The sequence below is a fragment of the Drosophila elegans genome, unplaced genomic scaffold, assembly GCF_018152505.1.
Source record: "Drosophila elegans isolate 14027-0461.03 unplaced genomic scaffold, ASM1815250v1 contig_208, whole genome shotgun sequence".
Classification (NCBI taxonomy): domain Eukaryota; kingdom Metazoa; phylum Arthropoda; class Insecta; order Diptera; family Drosophilidae; genus Drosophila; species Drosophila elegans.
In genome coordinates this window covers 15,308,367-15,332,005 of record NW_024545578.1, presented here as the reverse complement: position 1 = coordinate 15,332,005, position 23,639 = coordinate 15,308,367, and the positions used below count along the sequence as shown (strand labels likewise).

At 39.2% G+C, this 23,639-nt stretch overlaps 5 protein-coding genes across 12 annotated transcripts in view; 4 read left to right on the top strand and 1 right to left on the bottom strand.

Moving 5' to 3' along the window:
• LOC108150187 (protein furry) overlaps positions 1-23,639 on the bottom strand; it is a 52,579-nt gene that overhangs the window by 8,689 nt on the left and 20,251 nt on the right. For all 8 annotated transcript variants that reach the window (XM_017278184.2, XM_017278185.2, XM_017278187.2 and 5 more), the window contains 7 exons: positions 7,126-7,245; positions 6,730-6,863; positions 6,552-6,650; positions 6,345-6,479; positions 6,099-6,270; positions 5,877-5,982; positions 5,477-5,812 (listed from right to left, as the gene is read on the bottom strand). In XM_017278184.2, the coding sequence (XP_017133673.1) occupies positions 5,477-5,812; positions 5,877-5,982; positions 6,099-6,270; positions 6,345-6,479; positions 6,552-6,650; positions 6,730-6,863; positions 7,126-7,245 (1,102 nt within the window). The remainder of the gene's footprint in view (positions 1-5,476; positions 5,813-5,876; positions 5,983-6,098; positions 6,271-6,344; positions 6,480-6,551; positions 6,651-6,729; positions 6,864-7,125; positions 7,246-23,639) is intronic.
• Positions 601-1,479, top strand: LOC108150193 (serine protease 1-like). Its single transcript, XM_017278197.2, has one exon. The coding sequence runs from the start codon at positions 624-626 to the stop codon at positions 1,383-1,385; it is 762 nt and encodes a 253-aa protein (XP_017133686.1). The 5' UTR covers positions 601-623; the 3' UTR covers positions 1,386-1,479.
• On the top strand, positions 1,939-2,814 carry LOC108150192 (serine protease 1-like). Its single transcript, XM_017278196.2, has one exon. It carries the CDS (start codon positions 1,949-1,951, stop codon positions 2,756-2,758), a length of 810 nt encoding a protein of 269 aa, XP_017133685.1. The 5' UTR covers positions 1,939-1,948; the 3' UTR covers positions 2,759-2,814.
• On the top strand, positions 4,298-5,208 carry LOC108150191 (serine protease 1-like). The gene has a single exon (XM_017278195.2). The coding sequence runs from the start codon at positions 4,316-4,318 to the stop codon at positions 5,123-5,125; it is 810 nt and encodes a 269-aa protein (XP_017133684.1). The 5' UTR covers positions 4,298-4,315; the 3' UTR covers positions 5,126-5,208.
• LOC108150189 (galanin-like G-protein coupled receptor npr-9) lies at positions 7,794-23,293 on the top strand. Its single transcript, XM_017278192.2, has 8 exons — positions 7,794-8,218; positions 8,576-9,249; positions 14,322-14,464; positions 14,948-15,180; positions 15,588-15,709; positions 17,449-17,567; positions 17,679-17,749; positions 22,683-23,293. Exons 1-8 carry the CDS (start codon positions 8,200-8,202, stop codon positions 22,778-22,780), a joined length of 1,479 nt encoding a protein of 492 aa, XP_017133681.1. The 5' UTR covers positions 7,794-8,199; the 3' UTR covers positions 22,781-23,293.

The window sequence follows — 23,639 nt, the reverse complement described above, 5'->3', positions numbered from 1 at the left end:
CAGAAATTGCGACAACAATTTCTTTAGCATGCATACATATTATATTTTGTAAATTTGTAAATTTAACACAAATAAGAAGCGGTCAATGGTAAATTTTCAAAGATTGTTCCTTTAACAATTTTAACATATGGAAAGGACCACAAAGTTGACAACATTAAAAACAAAAATAAAAAAAAATTGAATAACAAATCAAAACAAAACAGTTGTTTTGATCTGTAATCAATAACCAAAATCTGCCCGTGTTTGATCTTTTCATTATTTATTTTAATTATTGCACTCCAATTATATATATTATTATATAGAAGCCAGGTAGACGAGGAAAGAAAAAAACCAAGTATAAACCAATGCAAAGAACTATTGAAATTCTGGAAATACGGAACTTGTCGAAATCATGCACAGAACTGACCAAAATCACAATACCCTTTCTTCGATTTTTTAATGACCTAAGAAAACCCCGCAACAATATCTGAGTTAATGACAGCGCGCATTACGTTTTGGAAGCACAAGCACTGATAAGTCTTTAAGGTTGGGAAAGTAATTACCCAATCATTATATCCGCTGCATACCTTTGTTCTATAAAGACTGGGAGCCAACGCGATTTACATTCAATTTCCAACCCGAAAATGAAGTTTGTGCTGCTGGTCCTGTTTGTGGCCACAGCATGTGCCCACCGCAGGCATCCCAACCGCACTGCTCTCGAGCACATCATTGTAAACGGATATAATGCGTACGAGGGAAAGGCGCCCTACGCCGTGGGTCTGCGGATGAACAACGGAGCCGTGGGTGGAGGCTCCATAATCGGCAACACCTGGGTCCTGACCGCCGCCCACTGCCTAACCACCGACTCCGTGACCATCCACTACGGCTCCAACAGGGCCTGGAACGGTCAAATACAACACACTGTAGGCAAGGACAACTTCTTCCGGCACCCCGGGTTTGGAAACAGCGCTGGCCACGACATTGGACTAATTCGCACCCCGCACGTGGGCTTCACCAATCTGATCAACAAGATCTCGCTGCCCAAGTTCAGTCAGCAGGGCGAACGCTTCGAGAACTGGTGGTGCGTGGCCTGTGGCTGGGGCGGAATGGCCAGCGGCAATCTGGCCAACTGGCTGCAGTGCATGGACGTACAGATTATAAGTAACAACGAATGTGCCCGGTCCTACGGGTCAGTGGCCTCCACCGACATGTGCACCCGCGCCACCGATGGAAAGTCCGTGTGCGGCGGCGACTCCGGCGGAGCACTGGTCACACACGACAATCCCATCCAGGTGGGCGTGATTGTCTTTGCCTCCGGCGGCTGCAAGAGCGGCCCTTCTGGCTACACCCGTGTCACCGACCACTTGGACTGGATTCGGGAGAAGTCAGGAATCGCTTACTACTAACTGAAAAAATGGACCTTGGCTATTGCATTATCATTGCACTTATGTAAATTTATATACCAACAATATGATTCAGAATAAATAGTTTAATAGTTTATATTTTGACAAAATCAATTTTAGACTTAAAATAGTGGTTTTTAATTGCTTTTTCTTTAGCAATCTTAGAAGCTCTTAGGAATCTAAATGAAATTGAATACTTTGGATATCTCGGTATAATTTATACATTGCTTTGCTAACTTCCCGAACGAATGCCTAAGTTAATGACAACACACAATTAGTCTCCAGAACACTGATATATGCAGGCCAAAATTTGAGGTAAAATTATACTTTTAAAACCAGTTACTCATTTAACAAAACGTTAAAATAAGTATCTTGGTAGCAAGGTATATTTTTAAATTACAAATTTGATTAATAAATAAACAAATTATTTATGATTGCTGTTGACGAGAAGAGCACTGATATATTATTTTGTACTTTTGTACACTTTTGAGGGATTCCTTATCGAATGGCTTCAGATTGGTATAAAAGCAAGTTGCTATGGACAGGGGCTAAGTTTCTTCCCAGCCATGAAACTGTTTTTGGCAACTCTCTCCGTGGCATTGGCCTTGGCCGCCGCCTCCCCGACGGGTCTCAACCGGACCGCCCTGCTGCCCAGGGTGACCGTTTCCGAGGGTCCCGAGGGTCGCATCGTCAACGGCTACCCAGCTCCCGAGGGCAAGGCTCCCTACATTGTGGGCCTGCTCATCCGTACCGATGGAAGCAATGGTGCTGCTGTCGGTGCTGGCACCATCATCGCCAACAACTGGATCCTGACCGCCGCCCATTGCCTGACCACCGACTACGTGGAGATCCACTACGGCTCCAACTGGGCCTGGAACGGCGCCTTTAGACAGTCCGTGCGCCGCGACAACTTCATCAGCCACCCGAATTGGCCATCGCAGGGTGGTCGGGACATCGGTCTGATCCGCACTCCCACCGTGAGCTTCACTACTTTGATCAACAAGGTGGCACTGCCCAGTTTCAGCGAGCAGAGCAACCGCTTTGTGGACACCTGGTGTGTGGCCTGCGGCTGGGGCGGCATGGACAATGGCAACCTGGCCGATTGGCTGCAGTGCATGGACGTCCAGATAATCAGCAACAGCGAGTGCGAGCAGTCCTACGGCTCTGTGGCCGCCACCGACATGTGCACCCGCCGCACCGATGGCAAATCCGGTTGCGGAGGCGACTCCGGTGGTCCGCTGGTTACACATGACAATGCCCGTCTCGTGGGCGTGATTGCCTTCGGATCTGTCGACTGCCACAGCGGTCCGTCGGGCTACACCCGCGTCACAGACCACCTGGACTGGATCCGCGACAACACCGGCATCTCCTACTAAACCCTAAAGGATTCTTCTGAATTACTTTATAAATTCTTTTTAAAAATGTAATAAATTTAAAGGAAGCTTTAAACTTTTAGTTTAAATATACTATTACTGGCTAAAAGGAAAAAAAAGCTCTATGAACAGACCTGTTAACATCTTTATGAGAATTGAGATCTGTAAAATATATATGGGCTAGAGTAATTGGATCATACATTTATACATTTTGTTTGAACTCACAGATAAAATTACTTTTAAAGTTTTCCCACGCCATTTTCGATATATCAAAATAAATTAAAAGATGGAGAATTGAAAAACTAGGAAGAACGGGTCGAGTTCCAGTCGAGTTTTACGACTATTAGATTACTCAGTTTACAAACTCCAAATTAAATTTTCCCCCACAAAACCGTCGGATTTCAGGTGGCGCCACCTGTCGACCTACATTGCCAACACTAGGAGGTAAGGAAGTGCTATCAATTGAGCATAGGATAGTGTTCTGGCGGCACTGCAGCGGCCAAGCACCGACATATCGACGGAAGACGACCTGTCAATAACTTTTAAAGTAAAATAAAAAGTAAACACAAACAAAAAAAAAATATTATTTTTGTCTACCTATCTATATGATATACTAAGGTCTTACATGTCTCAGAATGAAATGACAGTTTTTAGATTTGTAGGCCTTAGAAGGACTTCGTCAGAATATCTTTTATCTGCATGGCAAATCGCATGTCTCTAGCTTTAAAAGCTTCTGAGGGGAAGAAAAAATGGCGCGATAGCGGTCACCATTGACGGTTACGGCGTCTTCTGACGGAAGCCCCCTTACCACATACCGCACCATATAGTCACTGACTCTTCCAGGATAGCGTAAATAATTAAATACAAGCATTTTTATCTCGATCGCATTTTGTTGACTTTTTAGTTGTTTCTACTGTTTTTAAAGTTTCTTCACGCTTTCTCAGAAACAATTCAGTTTTTCATTGTTTTAAAGTACTTTGTTAATAAAATAAATTAATAAATACATGAGTACTTCTAAGAGTGGGTGATAATAAAAGCCGTGATAGTTTTAGCTAAGAGAGGCGCTAAAGTACATTCGGATGTTCGCGAAGTTAAACTGATGGAAAATATAGAAAATATTATATTATATATGGCTTGTTTTCATATGTTGTTGGTGGCATCTTGGCCAGTATAAGTTGACCACATAATTTCAGTGAGCTAACAGTTGTTCTATCAGGGACTAATTTATTGATCAGTTACCGGCTTCTTATCTTAACCTGGCTCTTAAGGGGTACAATAGATTTATGAGGTCCCATGGCCCACAGTATATTTTGCATTTCCGAAACTGATAACAGACATGTGAAGTGGCCCGATCCCCCCTGAGATGCTAATTCCAAACTAAGTGGCTGGAAAGGGACTTGCGATTTTGAGTGCAAAACATGAATGGTTTCTGTTAGTATGGGTGCGATACGACCATTCATTGTTGATGGTGGGCATGATAAAGCCTTATCAGGCACTATCGTCTGGGGAGTGGTATAAAAGCAGGTCGTCTCGGCCAGAAGACTAAGTTTCTTCCCAGCCATGAAACTGTTTTTGGCAACTCTCTCCGTGGCATTGGCCTTGGCCGCCGCCTCCCCGACGGGTCTCAACCGGACCGCCCTGCTACCCAGGGTGACCGTTTCCGAGGGTCCCGAGGGTCGCATCGTCAACGGCTACCCAGCTCCCGAGGGCAAGGCTCCCTACATTGTGGGTCTGCTCATCCGTACCGATGGAAGCAATGGTGCTGCTGTCGGTGCTGGCACCATCATCGCCAACAACTGGATCCTGACCGCCGCCCATTGCCTGACCACCGACTACGTGGAGATCCACTACGGCTCCAACTGGGGCTGGAACGGCGCCTACAGGCAGACCGTCCGCCGCGACAACTTCATCAGCCACCCGAATTGGCCATCGCAGGGTGGTCGGGACATCGGTCTGATCCGTACTCCCCATGTGGACTTCAATGGCCTGATCAACAAGATCCCCCTGCCCAGCTTCAACGAGCAGAACGATCGTTTCCAGGACACATGGTGCGTGGCCTGCGGATGGGGCGGCATGGACAACGGAAACCTGGCCGACTGGCTGCAGTGCGTCGACGTGCAGATCATCAGCAACAGCGAGTGCGAGCAGGCCTACGGCTCTGTGGCCGGTACTGACATGTGCACCCGCCACTCCGACGGCAGGTCGGTGTGCGGCGGCGACTCCGGTGGCCCTCTGGTCACACACGACAACCCTCGTCTCGTGGGCGTGATCACCTTCGCCTCCGTCAGCTGCCACAACGGTCCGTCTGGCTACACTCGCGTCTCCGACTATCTGGGATGGATCCGCGACCACACCGGCATTTCTTACTAAATGCACGGGGCATAGCAAATGACAATGCGGAGGTTTGCTTAGCAAAGTCATTGCTTTTTAATAAATTCATTCAATAACTGCAATATTTCGACTTATTTATCAAGACGGGTTGGGTAGTTGGGTACCAAATGGTGTGGCAAAAAAGCGATAGATGCTTAGACTATCTAGCAATATAGACTCAAATCAAATTGCTACTAAACTTGTAAAACTAAATTATTTAACTATTCTAAAATAAAGACTCATTAAAACTTATAACATAGAATTTAAGTCTGTTTAGAATATATTACGAGGAGCGTTAAATGCGGTAAATTATCGCTTCAAATAATTGTTCCATATTAATTGAAAACTCACCTGTGGAAACCGCTGATAGGCAAACTGACATCGGGTAGAAACTCGGTGAGCGGTGCAAAGTAGCCACCGTATTCCGGCATAGGTAGTGGATGCGGATGGGCATTGGGTGGGGCATCCGAGGCACCTCGCAACTCAACGTTCTCCTCCTGGCGCAGCTCCGGATCGTTGATCAGTATATCCTCTGGCCGGGGCAGTATAGAGGGTCCTGAAGCAGCACGGATTTTATCAGCCCCTCGCGGTGGTCGACTACCACTGGATCCTGGAGTAACTGCAGCGGCGGCAGCAGCCGCTGCTGCTTGTGTATAGGCGCGAATACCGCTGTCCGATTTGCAGGTTCTAAAGAAAAACCATACATAATAATATAAAATTTATTCAATGCCAATTCTTAGTATAAACTTGCCCAATTTTAATGGGATCCTCGCCGCTGTGCCGCTTGGTGTGAATAGTGCCCTTTTCGACGGCCAAGTCCTGAATCCTGGAGTCGTTAATGCCACCTACAGCTTGTCCTGTCACAAAAGGATTCATTAATTTATGAAATTATTTAAATTATTAAATAAATATTATAAAAAACTAGTTCTAAAAGATATTAATGAAAGCTAAAATGTTTAATCCATGCACTTACCATCTGCACTGTGGCTGGAGGCCTTTCGCATGCTGGTCAATCGATAGAAAGGTGGCGTTTCCGTGCGCTCAATTAAACAGTTGAGCGTCTCCACGGTCTGCAGCTCAGCCATGAGCTCATCTAGTAACCGATCCGGACAGCTACGCACCAGATAAAGAGCAACCCGCTTGGCCTGATTAAAGGGGATTAAAGAATGTAAGGTTACGGTTGTGGTAAGACTGTAAAGATTTCACGTTCCATCCTTACATAGGGAAGCAGTTCAGTGGGAGCCATGCCACTCATGATGACCAGGTAGCGAAGGATAACCTTCAGGTTGTTCGGCCAAAACTGGCAGAGAGTGCCCCACAACTCCTCAATGTCGCGTGGATGGGCGTCCGAGAACTGCAGTTGGGGCAAAATAAAAGATTAATGTCCATCCGCTGTGCAACGATGAGCCAGAGCAGATCCCTTTACCTTCGCCGTGATGTAGAAGAGATTGTTCAGAATCATTTCCGTGGCCTCTGTCGACCCGGTGCCCTCGCGTCGCCCGCGAGTCCCGGAATCCGGAAAATACTGCGCATGGAAAAAAAAACGTGCAAAGGTTCAATCCGTCTCCGGAATAAAACGGAAGGCTATTTCATGCACCGCTTACCATAATGTAGGACAGTGGAGTGGCGGGCGGCACACTGGTGGCCACCAGCTCCATATTCTGCAGCCAAGGAAGGAGGCACTGCAGCAGCAGGGCGCGCACATCCTCACGTGCGCTCTGAAAGCGATGGGTTATTTCTGCAAAATAAAATTCCTATATTAGTACAAATTCCTTGCATAGACTATTTACAAACACGGAATAGTAAAAAGAAATATCTGTCTATTGAATTCAAAATTTTAATTTTAATTCTAATTAAAATCATTATATTAAATACAATGCATATTAAATTGCATGATTTAATTTTAACATATTATAATTAATATTCAAAATTTAAAATATAATATAATAAGATTTAATATATAAATATAATAAGGACTGAAATAAGTTTTAGTTACTCACCGGAAAAGATGGACATGGTAAGCTCGGGACGGAGCTGGGCCAACTGTTTGGATAGGAAGCGCTGGGAACGGCAGTAGGCACTGCTTAGCAAAACATCCAGGGTGCCCACCTTGTCGTCCTCTGAAAATAAAAAAAAATTGCGAATAGTTTAATAAAAAATTCTCGTAAAAGTTTTTGGCAATCCTTAATCCGAACCAGAATGTTGTGCCCCAATCTGCATGGCCATTTTGAAGCTCCGAACTCGGGCAAGCCCGAAAGGCGACTGTGAATAAAGTTTAACCTTCGTTGGCCTTTCCAATGCCAAGGAAAAGAGCTTTTCCGGCGTCTGGAAAAGCACGTTGGTTTGTTATTGTTTTCATTGCCGCCCAATGACAATGAGACCGCAACAATTTCGTGGCACAATGGTTCTTTAACGGCCCATTGCCAACGACCCAGTGGCGTCGTTCTCCTGCTACAAATCCTGCTGGGCTAATCCCTCGACGGGACAAACTACCACTTGTTGCTCTTCCTGCCAGCCCTGACCTTGTCACCTGTTGAATCTATGAATGAACCGACGCCGGCGCAGTGGCGGGAAAAAGCTTTCACTTTCACGCCTTCCAAGAATCAATAGAAAGTGGTTTAAAAGGCTGCCACGTCCATTGTCTCGGCTTAGTTGCGCGCTCATTGTCCTGCTGGTTGGACGGAACAGCAGAAAAAACCAACTCACAGACGGACAAGTTCACACCGTGTATTTAAAAAACCGGCGGGATAATACAAACAAATATTTTTCTTTATCAATTACACCAGCACCAGCTCTCAGAGTAAACAAACAAAAATTCTATTCCTAGAATTACTAATTAATCCAAAAAATATTGCCTCCAATTAGAACGGAATCAGAAAAGTTTTTGGCTTTCGAGAAAAAAAAATTAAAAATACAACTAGACGAAATATATATTCTGCTTTGTGAAAACAAGAACCTCAGAAGTTTTGAGAACAAATAAACTTTTTATGTGTGGCAAAAGTTTTTAAATTTACCTGGCAATTCCTCTTTGTTTACATCATTACGAATTGCGGGGAAAAAATTGTTGGCCGATAATGAACTCAAAACACCTAGGTGAGCAGCAATCGGGAGTTTTAGTAAGTTTTCCGCAAGAAAAGTTTTTATAAAAGTCCGAACAAAAATTGTTTAATTTAGATTAAGTTGAGCGGAAACAGAGATGTGTGAAAAACGTGTGAAAAATTGAGCAACCAGTCCAAACTTTGAATTGTTGACACGTGCCGAATGAAATAGTTTGATTGGCCAAAAACATTTCACCTTTCCATTTAAATTAAAATGCAATTCTTTTTGTCTTTGACCTAGATCAATTAATAACAAAAAATATGTGTCGAGAAAAAATCAAAAAACAGTGACTGCGTGAAATTGAAATATAAAGTGTGCTACAAATTTAATAAAAAACGTATATGACCTTAGCAACTACAGACATGGATATGGATTATATGTCCAACACGAGTGGCAATATATCAGCCACCACAGTAGCGGCATTCACCACAACTCTAGGTGATTCTAATTCCACGGATAGTAATTCAAGTGGTTATTCAACTGAGATGGACACGGAGGAAGTATCTGGAGAGGATGAGGAGATGCTGAGAATAGCGTTCTTTATAGGGGATTTTGTACATCAGTACTATATCCCGGTACTCTGCTGCACGGGCAGCATTGGGAATATCCTGTCGGTGGTTGTTTTCTTCAAGACCAAGTTGCGGAAACTATCCTCCAGCTTCTACCTGGCTGCATTGGCCGTCAGCGACACCTGCTTTCTGGCCGGACTCTTCGCCCAGTGGCTGAACTTCCTCAACGTGAACATCTACAACAGGAACTACTTCTGCCAGTTTTTCACCTTCTTCAGCTACTTGGCCAGCTTCTGCTCCGTTTGGTTTGTGGTCGCCTTCACCGTGGAGCGCTTCATCGCCGTAATCTATCCGCTGAAGCGCCAGACCATGTGCACCGTTCGCCGGGCAAAGATCGTGCTCTCTTGCCTCACCTTCGTGGGATGCCTGCACTGTCTGCCCTATATAGTGATTGCCAAGCCGGTATTTGTGCATAAACTGAACGCCACCATCTGCGATCTCAACTCGGAATATAAAGTGAGTATGCTCAGAAAAAAAAAGAATTCTAAAAGTTATTTACAATATGCAAAAATTCGTTTTCAAACAAATAAGAAAAATTCATATTTATTAGAATGGTTTGGTTTTGCTAAACAAAAACTAGTAAAGACCACCTATTGGTTGGAAAACATGTTCTCTTAAGCAAGCGCCATTGCCACATTGTGAATTGAGTAAATAAAATATGTTGATTAATAACAAACATTCCAATCGCCAAATTCTGTATAATTCCGTTGAAAAACAGCCAAACATTCAAACGAGCTTTATACTACAAATCATGTTTATAGAGTGTAAATAATTGGACTGTTTGCCAGTTTCAAATAAGCAAAAATCGGAACTTTTATTATTACCAACATCATTTTGCTACCGGCAAATAAAAAAATTAATTTACAATTGCTCTTCATAAAATGTACCTAAACGATTTTATCTAAAAGTTATAAATTCTCTTGTAGTAATAAAGAACAATCAGCAAATGAAAATAGTTGGAAAATGACTTCAACAACGAAAAAGTAATAAACAAATGAAGAGCTAAGGCAAAATAAAGCATTTGTTTGCCAGCAGACATTTGTAAAATATTTTTCACTTTTGGCTAATATGAAAGAAATGAAATTTCTTTTTTTTTTGCTCAAAGAAAGACATTTGAATGTTTTTTTGTTTCTTCTTCAGAGCTTGCATACAACGCAAAAACGTTTGTGTACTTGCTTTTGTAGTATTTGTCAGTTGCAGCTGTCGCTTTCCTCACACCAAAATATAACTTCATCAAACACATTCTTGTAGTGCCTCGAATTTTTCATTTCGGTTGCCAGTGGTAACTAGGGACACAACAGAAATTTATTTGCCATTTCCCGCACCTTTGGTTCGACTTTTTAAAAAGTAAACCATACGTGGGTGTTTCTGGTATTTATGAATTTTTTATGCCATTAGTATTACTGTTGAAATCTGAATGGCATTGTAAGTTTGCCTTGTTAAATGGCCAGCAACATTTATGTTAAATATTTAAAAAATATGATTTCGGTGCGAAAAAAAAAGATTTCAAGGAGGGCCGCGTCGACTTTAATCAGAGGATGAGGGATTATCTGAAGAATATGCCAGCTGCATTTACAGCTGTTTCGGGTAAACTTTAACTTGACAACTCTTGAGTTGCCGAATCCCTCGTCACTTTTGCTCAACTTGGCATTGACACGCTGTCAATTGAGCCCAATAAATACCGCCAGGATAAGCGGATCTTGCGCCAGGCCGCAGAACGAAGGAGCCACTAATTTGGCCAAAACTAGAGCAATTAGTCAATTAATTGGATCCCGAAAGGCGGAAGCCAACCGCTGTGTGGGTTAAGCGAGCAAATTAAGCGTTTATTGGTTAAGAAAAAAGGGCCTCCGAAAATTGCTTAGTGAATGGGCTAAGCGGCTACAAAAAATAACAGCAAAAAGTCAAAAATGGCTAAAAGGTTAACCGGGATACAAAAAGGAAAAATAGTAGGAAAGACGAATATTTTAATTCCCTAATTTGGAAAAGATTTAGAAAAAGTCAACCACCACAAAGTTTATTTTCAATTTTCCATTATATGGAAAAACTAAACATAAATTTAAAATTTTTTACCATTGCTGGGTAAGACAACTATTTGAAACATAGGTGTTCAGTTTTTTATTTAAAAGTAGCTGCTAAGATTAACAAATATAATTTGTTGGTAACTAACTAGTAAGCTATGATCGAAATTATATTGTATTGTATTATATTGGAAATTCATTGTGCTAACTGCGTTGCAAAATTCAAGTCAAAACTATTGTACTTTCTGCAAACATTGGGTAAACAACGATGACTAAAAAACAAAAAGGCATTGCTGACTACCAAGCCAAGACAAATATTATTTCTGGGCCCGCAGCACAAACAGGACGCAACTGTAAGGACAAGGCAGTAAAATAATAGAACCAAACCCACCGGCAGGCACGTGTGCCGACTGGGTGTGTCCTGTGCGTCTTAAGGATGACAATTCCAGTTCTTAGGACCCAATAAATCTCATATTTCACTGGGCTTTCAACTGTTTACCTTTGCTTTAGCCGTAGTCGCTTTTCGGGTTTGAAATTCAATGCTAATTTTTCACTCTATGTGGGCGGTCGCATTGCAATGCAAACAGAAGGGCAGGTGAAATAATCTCAAACTAGTGAAACTCAGCATTGCTAGTCATCCAGTAGACCGCCAGCCAGCCTATTAGCCAAATTGGCCTCAATGGAGCGTTAAGTGTCGCTCCTACGTGTGTTTCTCGATTCAATTGGTAAAATGATGGATGAGTTGAGCTGGTGAAGCTCTCGAAAATGAAACGAAAAAATTTTGTAAAGATTACACTTAGAAAAATAATGACAAAATATTTATTTTTAGTGAGAAAAAATTTAAAAAAGGTCTTATAAACGTACTCTTTACCAATGATGATTAAAGTGGCTTAAAAAACATGTAGCCTATCAATTATCTTAGAAACACAATCAACTCCTATTTTTATAGATTTTAAAGAATATTTTTCTGTGCTCAGCTGCGAATTGTCAGCAATTTCGTATGACAAAAAATTCGTTTGAGCGATGGGAGCCACAACGCCTATGCCAGTTACCAGATGGCACAAGACAAGTGGACAGGAAATTATGCACAAATTCCGCGCCGGAAAGGCAAATAATTAAAAGGGGAGGAAAGTTGGTGGAACAGAAGCTGCAACGTGCGGTAGACAATATATATTGCAAAATGGCAACAGGGGGGAAGGTACCACATAAATTTTGAAACAGACATCGGCTCGAAGCTGTAAATAGACTTTTTGCACTTGGCGGTTGGCATATTGAAAGAAACAAATCATTGGGTAATAGCCCTCTGGCTGAGAGGAAGTAGCAAACCGCCCACTAAAAACGCGACCAGATGCTTCATGGCAAGCTGCGAAAGCTGCGACTTTTAGGGTATCTGGCATTCTAATGAATAGACAACGACGTATTACCTTAAATTAAGCATTCATTGACAATGAGACCCAACGAGAGCTATGAAAATGTAACGCATATTCACCAAATGGCTTTTTATTTAAAGCTCTTGATGATAATTAATTGATTTCGGTATTATGACCGGCAGTCATCAATAAAGGAGGGGCCCTTTGATGTGACTAGGCAGCAGATGTGAAGCCAAATTAAAATCTACTGAGTTCATGAAAATCTCCATTTGACAGTCTGAGGACACAGGAAGTGTCCAAGAAATAGTAGAGTGCAAATACCATATGCATGGAACAATTTCCATGTCAACCAAAGAATGCCAAGGGGCGTGGGTAAAACTTACAAAAGCTCTGGATTTAACTTCCTCGACTTTGCGTTGGAGTTGCGAATGTATTAAATTGTAAAATGTTCTTTGCATTGAATTTGAATTTGAATTAGATCTGTGCAAGTTTACATATTAATGAAAAGACGAGCCATTTGTCGTGCAGAAAACTTTTTCTCAAATATACGCACATTTAAAATGAACAATTCCGCTTTTAAAAATTTCCATGTGCCAGTTCAATTCAGCACATCGGATTTATAAATAGTCCATCTCTTTGGTGCTTTTTAAAGGATAACAGCCAAGAACTAATAATACTTTCATAACAATTTCGTGTATTAGAAGCATCAAAGTGCCAGGCATTATCATCGTCAGTTGATTGAAAATTTACGAGCTATTACACTTTGATCCACTTGACACACATAGGCGGCAAAAGCCATACTAATCATTGGGAGGGGCATTAAGAGTAAATAGCAAATAAATTGAATGGATTGGTCAAGCCAGGACAGCCTTTATGGTTATTACAGCGGTTTGGGGGATTTTCCACAGCGCTTCCTAAGGACGTTTACTGACTAAAATCGCAACTCGACAAATAAAATGCCTGGTCAATAGATTTTAGTTTTGCGTTGCATTTCAAACTGGGAAAACATATGTATAGTAATAAAATATTAACCAAAAAGCTCGAAATGGGTAAAACAAAAACCTCCCACGATGACAGAATATTTAGGCCATTTTTGAAAATACTTTAAGGCACAGAATTATAAGTATGGCTTTAACAATTGAACAATTTTGATTTTCTCGGTCGATGATTAACATAATTACAGTAATTGTGTAATACATTTTGATGAATGCCAACACTTCAAATTATGCAAATTGAAAGCAACCGCCAGAAATCATGGCAGAACCCACTGATGATGATTGCATATCTAGAGTGGAAAGTAGAAGTAGATTTAAATTCCTGCTTGGCCAGTTGGTTTGGCTATAGATATACGGGTGAACAGTTGGATGGTCCTTAATGAATGATAATGCCCTTATGTTTTGGTTAATTGTGATTGAAGTAAATGAGATTGCTTTGCCCAAATTGAGCCAGGCGAAATGGCCATCCATATCTGTTCGGTGAGATTAATGCGAGTGTGCTGGAAAATTTCAGATTGAAGTTTTCGGACATGAAAATATTCAGGCTACCAGGAATTTATCTGCTCGAAAGTTCTTACCCCAAATGAAAGTGGAAAAAATGCAAAGGGCGAAGCGAAAATAGTTTGCTGGGGAAAAAGGGTTCAGCCGAGCAGTAAATGCCGAGAAGTATGCCGAGATTAAGGAAACAGGCCAGAAGGTCAGCTCTTGTTGTTAAGAGCGTAAACTTATCGGTTCAGCATAATATAATTCCATTAAACTTCTCGCCAAAGTGGATTATGCAAATTAAAACAGCTTTTTCTGTCGGGATCGGGATAGTTGAGGTTTTAAGTTGCGCTGGCGTATCGCAAAAATTAATTTAACTCAAACTTTAATTTGTTTAACTATTCTTTCAACCACTTTGTTTAGCAGTTTAATTACATTTAGAAAAGAAATTTCCTAGCACTTGGTTAGAAGCCAACCAAATTGAATTCGGGCCAAACAAGATTAAAGGTAGTTGGTGGTGCAGAACCAAATTACGTTTACGTGGCGTATACTCAATTTAGTTTACTGTTTCGTATACGCCACGGTGTCTGAACCACAAAACCAATCGAATTGCAGTCAGCGTAGTAATAATAATAAAAAAAAACGTGTCCTTTCATTCGCAGGAACAACTGGCCCTCTTCAACTACTGGGACACCATTATTGTCTATGCGGTGCCGTTCACCACCATTGCTGTGCTGAACACCTGTACAGGTTGCACGGTGTGGAAATTCGCAACCGTTCGCCGAACACTAACCATGCACAAGATGTGAGTATTGGCCTCAGGTTAATCGCAGTTCGATTTCTAAAGCCGTTATGGGATTTCATTGCGATTCAAAATTAAGTATCCGTAAAACTCGATACACTTAAAGCTTGCTCGCTGAGCCACAAAACCAATCGACTTGCAAATAAATATAATAATAAATATGTATTTATGTTTTATAAATCATAAGTAATTTGCACTGAACAAGAACATTTCTAAAGTAAATTAAATATACATTTTGAAAACCTTAAAAGCAGTTAAAATATGTAACTGACCTGAAAAATAGATTAGTTTGTGTGTTAATTTATTAGAATGATTTTAAATTTAAAGTAAAATAAGATTTATTTTAAACGCAATACATCAAAAGTACTTTTTTACTATGATTAAGGTAGTTGCTGAATAAAAAAATCTTTAATAGCTTAGAACTTATTTCTGTTCGGGAAACCATCAATAGGTTATAAATACTCTGCGGTTTTGTTTGCTACACAGGAAACCACAAACGAACAGCTTGCCATCGAACTCGTCAAACTCATCCGGAGCAGCATCTGCAGTGGCGTCGTACCGCATTTCGACTTCGCTGAAGCGTCAGAAGTCGACGGGAGCGCAACCAGGCGGACAAAACAATGTTGCCTTGGGGCAAACGGATGAGCAGGAACAACAGCAGCCACAACAACATCAAATAAACAATTGCCAGCACCACTGTGAGATTACACAGAAACCAGGTGAGAGTCCTACACATTTGGGATGGCTGTCTGTTTGGAAAATGCCAGTGTTTCGCACAACTGGAACTCACTAAGGAACTCGTTATGGTGACATTTTCTAGAAAGTTGGAACAAGCAAAGACTACAAGTTTTTCTTAAGCCGTTTAAGTTCGCAGCGCCGTCTGACATTAAAAATGACAAAACAAACAATGACGAAAGCAGGAGGCAAATTTTATAAAAAACTTTCTGACAGCTGCAATCTTAGCCAAGTTTCCGACACTGACAAATTGTCAAACAATTTGCCAACTATTAAATATAATTTCTAACTAATTATGAGGACTGCGGGAGTGTGAAAGTCTGAGAATTGTCTCAGAGTTAACTCCTCGCCTGTTTTTAATTACATATTATATATATATATTATTCCTCAGCTCGTCGCAAGGTACAAAACTCATCACAGATCAAGGTAACCAAAATGCTGCTCATTGTCTCAACGGTTTTTGTCTGCTTGAACTTACCCAGCTGCCTGCTGCGCATCGAGGCCTATTGGGAGGTAAGTGATGGAAACTTAATTGCTGCCCAAGGCAATTTTGAGCTCATCTCAGCCAATCGGTCGGGTTGAAACCCCTTCTATTATATCGGGGCACAAAGCCGATGCATTGTTATCCCAGGCCCAATGATGGGACTTTACATAGGTTTTGACCCAAATAATTGAGTCAGCAACCCTTGACCGCAGCTTGTAAATTAAGTGTGGTAGATAATATACACAGACAAGAGTTACACCGAGAAAATATAAATAAATATCTACAATTTATGGAAATTTAGAATGGTTAAATATTTCTTCCAGGCGCCATTTACTTTTTTAAAATATTTGATTACAAATAAACCGGAATCTTGATACGAATAATTTTGTAATTTTAATCGTTAATGTCGTATTAAAATATTGAAAGCCTTTTTTGGTTCATAAATATTTAAGATTTTAGAATATATTTTTAATTTTTTGTGTGTACAAATAATTCCTAATATGTTCCCAAAACAATGGGGTGTTAAGTACCATTAAAGCTATGTTAAATATGGCTTGAAAAAAATTATAAAATTGTCATGACAACATTTAACTATTGCGGATGCTTCGGCTTTTGTGGGCCACCACTTTCCCCACGGCTTTTCGCCTAGTTAGCTCAACTGTCGCGTTAATTCCAGGAATAACATACATCAAAGGGGGTAACATTTTAATATCATCGCCAAGTGAGCAAGTGGTTGGTATGGTGAATGTCATATGGGTGACAATTAGGCTTTAATTAGTTTGTGCACTTTGGAAGCAAATCGTAAAAATAAAATCAGTTTCATGTTAAATTTATGCCCATGGTACTAGAGGACTAAAAAAGGATTACCCCAAATGTAAACAGTAAACACAGGAGTTTATTTGGTTAATGACTTTGAACATGACTCTTACAAAGGGAAACTATATAAATAAGTACAACTTTTATATATTTAAATGAGAGTTAATTAAGCTTGTATCTAAACATTACACGTGCGTTTCAAAGAGCAAACAGAAATTCAATAAACACAATTTAATTAAACTGTGAGTGTCAGTTCACTGCTCTTTCTTTTTTCCAATTTGGTTCTAAATTTTGGAGAATTTAATATATGCCATAAGCCGTCAAAGCTCTGACAGATTTTTCTATGTGAACGCATGTCAAAGTTGACACATGAAAAGTATTTTAAAGATAGCAAAGAATACACCGAAAATATTGTATCCCAAAAAGTAACTGTTGTCTATTTTCAATTGTTTTATAAAAAAAGTATATATTGTATGTAAGCAAGTATATATTGTATGTCCATTTGGTTAGGGTATAAAAGTTCATTTCAAGCAAGTTCATATGTCAACTTAAAAATGCGGCATACTTTGACATTGATTGCAACACAAAATTAATTGAGTGGAAAACGATGGAAAACAGACATGAGCTAAATTATTTTCCGGCCTTTTTCCCCGGAGTTCACAGGGCAACAGGACAACAGGGAAGGCACGTGTCTATTACACATGAATTTTGTAGAAAACGATAAGTTTTGACTGTGACTTATAGTTAAAATGTGTAATACCAGAAATCATTAAGCCATTAGAAAAGTTATGTAAAACTTTGCATCAGAAGGATATCGATTCCTTATTAAAAGCGCAAAGGTCGATGGGAAACTGTCGATGCCAGAAATAACCATGACAACGTATCCTAATTGGCACACACAATTCATATTAAAGTTATTACTTTTCTTGTCATTTGTGAATCTTACCCACAGACGGAGTCCGCCAGAAACGAGAATTCAACAATTGCCCTGCAATATATTTTTCACGCTTTTTTCATCACCAATTTCGGGATAAACTTCGTGCTTTATTGCGTCAGCGGACAGAATTTCCGGTAAGTAATGCGACACAAATTACCCCGATAACGCATGCTTATTCCACTGGCTTAAATAATCATTTAAATACATTATTCGCATTCTTTGCAACGTTTCTGATGAATTTACAGCAAAGCCGTATTGAGCATTTTCCGGAGGGTTTCATCCGCTCAACGGGAGGCGGGAAACACCCAAGTGACAGGTGAGTGGATGAATTTCCGCGAATAATATAAGGCCATAATGCATTCAATGCAGAATGGGGAAATTAAATATGACAAATGCGATTTTATGTGTTCAAAAAACTTGAAAATGTAATCATAAACTTTGAGGGTAAAGAGATGTTAAGGAATTTAATCTCCAGAAAGTCTATTAATGTTCTGGGAAAATACATGTACATCTAACTAATTCTATACTCAAACCTTTAAGCCTTATTGAAACTATTTATTCAAAGTTGCATAATAAAATGTAGTTGAGTTTGTGTGCAATTATTTCTGACTTAACAAAGAAATAAATTTCATACAATTCCAACTAGAACTGTTTAATCTCTAAAGTAATATATAATAATGCACTTTAATGGACAAAGGCAAAATATTCGTTGTCTTTCCTTTGGGGTAAGAATAAATTAGCAAACGAAAAGCCCTCAAGTCAAGCGACTTTGCAGCCGGATGGAATAAGACTAAAACTTGGTAATTGCAATGAAGAGCTTCTCTATTTCTTACTAGACTTGAACGCATAGTTAAGAGTGCTTAAATCATTTACAAAATGCCAACAGGGTTGCGGTTCCTAAATTTTGCTGTTCTTGGCAGCTGGGAAACTACATTACCCAGGGCGGTTTAATAATTATTTGGGAATTTGTGTTGAATTAATTAAGCATAAGATATTGTTAATTGTTATAAATTCTAAGCACAAGCTCCTGGGCTACAGAATAGTTTGTTTTCATGGGTTCCAATTATTTTGGACGCGTTGCTGATTACAGAAGCTTTGACATTTGGCCATGCAGCTGCAGAATAAACATTTTTTACGCTTGAAATCTCTGGCTGACTCCCCAGACTTCACAAAAAAACCCAGATAAACTCAGCTCAACCCGCCACAAACAGATGTCAATAGCAGAGATTCGAAAGGATTAAAGCGACCACTCAACTTCCTTCTTGGGAATTAAATCCCAGCCGGCATTACATTTGTCCTCTGCTAGAGAAGTCGGAACATAAATTCCTGTTTAGTTGCTGTTGCGCCGGATGCGGGGAAAACTTTTCCTATAAACGCTCGGACAGTGGAGGCAAACAAATCGGCATCCGACGGCATGCTTTCTGTTAATGAAAAGCGGTAAGCATTTTCACCGGGAAACATCAACATGAAGAAGAAAAGGAGCGTGTGGGAGTGGAACATGATAATTAGGTTCATCGGAAAAAAAACTTTCGTAAAATATTAAACAATAACTATAATAATCACAACTTAAAATTTTGATGCTTCAATATTTAGTTATAAACTTATTAAAAATTTGAGTCTTGAATAAAAAAATGTAAAAAATAACTTAATTAAACAAGTTGGGATTTCATAAAAACCAAATGTTTTTATTAAAAGCAAGTACTATATTTCTTATTAATACAAGCAAATTACTTTCCCATCACTTCCTAACATAATGGAAAAGAAAGTCCGACTTCTTCCTTTGTCAATTTCAGTCTTTAAGGTTTCAACAAAAATACGTGCTTTTTTACTGGATAAGACTCGTTCTGAATCGATCCAAATCTGAAACCATTCGAGCATGCAATTCTATAGACAAGGACAAGCTAACGCAAATGGTAGCCAAGACTTAATACATTTATTTATGAATTAAGATAAGTTAAGTAATTAAAATCGGTTTAAGAATATTATATCCAGAGGCATTTGACTTAATCAAATCATTAGTAACTTTTTTTTTCAATTATTCATGAATATTATTGTTCAACAGACTTTAATTTTGAATGATATCAACTCAGCCGACTATGTAGTTTGTGGCTTAATATGGATTGAATATAAATTCAAATTCATTGTTTTACGGCTTTAAGTTGTGTTTTCCACTGGGTCCCTAAGCATACAACAAGATTTCCTCTCATTTCCCGCAACCATCGTTCTCCAGCCGTAAAATTTAGTTTTACGATTTTCCGGCTTACCTTTGGGGATCATCAATTTTTAATTTCTTACTAAAACCAAGAAAATTTTTGAACAGCCATTTCTCTTCGGCTCTCTAGTGGCATATTGAAAGCCATAAAAATGTCAAGGTGCATATTTATTTTACAGTATGGTTTTCCACTTGTTAATTAAAAGTGTTTGCCAATTCGTTAAGTGTGGAAAATTCAGGAACTGTGCCACACAAACATCTCAGAGAAAAATGTCAGGGTAAAACAAAAATTTGAATGTAAATGAAAATGAAAAAAGGGGAAAGTGAAAGGAACAGCGAAGGCTTCAGATGGCAGCAAGAATTCCTAGGTAAAAGCTCAGGGCCGAAAAGGATCAAACAGGATAAAGAAGTGTGCTTCATGCAAATATTGACACTATGCAAATACATGAGGTGTCCTTGTTTTGTTTATCTACCTCGTTTGGAAAAGAGGCACAATTGTAGAATTTAAAATTACATTTAACAACATAAAGCAACTTATAAAAATGATTACTATTTGGAGTTTGTGCTTGTTTGTTCCCTTATATTCTGATTTTTTAAAGGCTATTTTTTAAATTTATATTGTAATAATATTTTGCCGGCTTAAATCAGTTGAGACTTTAATCAAGTGGCATTTAAAGAACACCTACTAAAAACACTATCCATCCAATTGTTGTGTTAAATTTTCAACGTAGCATACTAATCGATTTTTGCTCATTCCAATTCCAAAATGCTTTCGTTGAATGACTACATACACCGGTCCGGATAATCCGAAAATCAAACATTGGCAGTTAATGAGAAAAGCGTTGCGTTCGAACATTAGATTCCCCACCAATCCGCTTTTAATCATGGCTTGCGGCCAGTTCCGCAAATACATTTTCACTTTTTCGCGCGGCATTACTCATACGCAGCGTAGTACGTGTGTTGAATGCAATAGCAATTGACGCGACTCTTGGGATCCGCCCGCTACCTCATTACGGTGCTTCTTACTAGCCATAAATTACCAACACATCCAGTCACGCTTCTCCAGGCTGCCACTTAGAAGGAGACCATCCCTGAGCTCCTCAGGCTTCTCCATGGCAAGTCAATCAGTGCTTGTCTCTGGAGAAGACAGTGCCACTCGCTTCATTTCTCCATGCAATCATAGAAAAGCAACTAGAAATGTTTCTGCTAAGGCTCACTGGCTAGCTGTTACTTTAGTTAGGTTTAAGGTGAATGAAATTTGAGTTCTGGATTTTAATTTCAATATATATTATTTATATTTATATAATTTGTCATAAGCAAACGATAGTCGTTGGTCATTCTAGCTAAAACACAAGGGGTTTGCCAAGTTGGTTTGAATATAATACTTTTAAAATAATCAACTGTTTTTCAAATTTAAAATGCTGTTTAAATTGACTTGTTTATAATGATTTATCTCACATGAAGCTTGATTTTTGCCAGGAAATAATGGCGCTGGCTCAGAATATCAAGTAGCAAAGTGCAGCAGCTTTGTAGTTTTGAAAGCCTCAAGATATGAGCATATGTACCTACAAATTAAGGTATGACTATTATTTGAAAAAACAAATCAACACAGCAATTCACTTAAGATTTCGATGGCTTCCATTTGAAAGAGCGGTAGGAAGACTTGTGCTGACGCGAGAAGTTGATTGTATAATTTATTTAATAACTTGCTGGAGAAGGAATGAAAACGTGTCACACAAAAGCCGAGTAAACATCAAGCATGCGTCAAGGACAGTCGAAGAACGTCATCATTAATCTTGCCAGGATACAAATATCCACACATGATAATCAACAAAAAGTTTAAGGAAAAAGCCAAAGAGGGTGGAATTTTACTCAACAACGCTGAAGTAGCCAAATTTTATTTTTAGATTTCCACTGTTGACATCCCGAAATGATAAAATGTGTCGAAAATAAAGCTGAGGAATAAATGTTTAATTTGCGGTGAGTTTAAAGCAATTCCGAGAATACAATTGCTTTTGAAGGATAACCATAATAACCCAGTGCAAAGACCATAAAGATATAAATGCAAACAAGGCAGACAATGTGTTTATTGGAAAATGCCGTTGGTCTGAATTTATTGACACTTTTTTCGAGCTTTGTGTGCTTTTCGACACGGATGATTGATTAGCTCAGATTGCCATGAACCACAATATTTCGATGAAACGATGAAACCAAACCAAATGAATATGTGTTCCAGCTGTCTGTTAAATTAGCCAACAAAAACGCAATGATTCGATGCGTTTTGCAGGGGCCTTAAATCCGATTTGTTCAGCATTTGGATCCGGACATTTGGTTCTATCGGAAGGCTAATAAATTGGCGCACAAATAAGCCAAAAAGCCCGTTGAGCAGCCCATTGAAAACCCCAAAGTACCGAATTTATAGTCTACTCTTGTGCTCCCTGCTGGGATTCAGATTCGACTGACGACGTAAATTACAGCTCTGTCATTTCCAGGTACACATTAAAGGATTGAAACGGACACCCAAATAAGAACGGAAAAAACATAAACAATTGCGGATTAAGTATAAATAATAGATATTTGATTCGGAAAAAAGGCCAATGGACAATTATTTCTGTTTTTCGCTTTTCAAAGGCGAATAATCTGTAAAACCAAATATGCAAAAAGTATATTATTTATCATAAAAAAAATGTGTTGTGAACAGAATTAAAAAAAACTATTTTAGGAATTCTATTAATTTTAAAAAGCAAAAACAATATAATAAAAAAGTCCTAGTAATATTCATAAATATTTTTTAAAGACACAAGTTATTTTTAGAGTATTTTTAGAGTACCCAAGAGCTACCTGCAACCAGAAATTTCATAAATGTAGAACCTTGAAATTTATAATTACATTTACATACACTAAATGGATTCTTTGCTTTGGCAATTGAAATTCAAAGAAATATTCCACTTATCAAAGTGTTCCCCGCACTCAATTTACTACATTTTCACATGCTTACCAAGCTATTTGGCTTTTCTTTCCCTTTTTTTCTTTTCAGTTTCAGAATATTGTCGTAATACTGGCACCTCCACACGCCGTCGTATGATGACGCAGCATTGTTGGAACGAAATGCACGAGTTGCATCCACTCAAATAAATAGCAGAGCTTACACAGAAATTAACTTAGAGGCTTCAAAGGCCACCGGAAGATTGCGAAATACGCAGCGGGATAAGCAGGAATTTCGTTTTTAATTAGATATCAGAAAACGTTAAAAAATAAGAGGACGAAGAAAGTAAAAATTACAAAATTAAGTATACAAAGTGAAGAAACAAAAGCGAAAGATTTGTTTGTGATGTTTGTCAAGGCCAAGCAAAATGAAAATAAAAACAGAAATCAAAATTAAGAATGTATACACCGCATTACATGAATTTAAGTGTTTAAATAATCATGTAGTAATAAAATTATTAGTTGCTGTTTTGCTTCACGTCTATTAATAAAGCCTAGTCCAATTTATATCCGCACGCTAATTTAATTAAATGCTAACCACAAATACAAATTGAAAACGTCAAACGTAAAACCCAATAGATTAGATTAATTCAAATGTACTCTTGTCTAACCAACCAACGCTAAAATGTACGTACACAAGTAATAAATGTTAATTTCGTTCAATGAAAAGCCAGCAGGAATGAGTTTTGATTGGATTTCGCACTTCGCCACAGCAAACACTTAAATCATTTTCCAATTGACTAATCCTAAATAGGGCAATTGCGTTTAATCAACTTTAAATGGCATCCTAAAGCCATTTCAATTTGGCAATGACGGCTAAATTCCGAATTAAGCCAATTTTATTTACCGCTGCTGACCCAATGTAAAGGATTTATTATTATCTTTTTAACTTATCTGAATGCAGCATTCTCGACAGGAAAATAAAGGTAAACTTCATCAGCTTAGTGCGAAGGCAGAAAAAAGGTCAGGGTCTGCTTTTAGGTGGGTGGCTAACACTTTTGGGTAAAAA

Excerpts from the sequence above, each read along its gene's own strand:
- LOC108150193 (XM_017278197.2), top strand. The coding sequence starts at position 624 with ATGAAGTTTGTGCTGCTGGTCCTGTTTGTGGCCACAGCATGTGCCCAC.
- LOC108150191 (XM_017278195.2), top strand. The coding sequence starts at position 4,316 with ATGAAACTGTTTTTGGCAACTCTCTCCGTGGCATTGGCCTTGGCCGCC.
- LOC108150189 (XM_017278192.2), top strand. Across the intron at positions 9,250-14,321 it reads ATCTCAACTCGGAATATAAA|GAACAACTGGCCCTCTTCAA; the intron begins GTGAGTATGCTC and ends TTTCATTCGCAG. Across the intron at positions 17,568-17,678 it reads GTCAGCGGACAGAATTTCCG|CAAAGCCGTATTGAGCATTT; the intron begins GTAAGTAATGCG and ends ATGAATTTACAG.
- LOC108150192 (XM_017278196.2), top strand. The coding sequence starts at position 1,949 with ATGAAACTGTTTTTGGCAACTCTCTCCGTGGCATTGGCCTTGGCCGCC.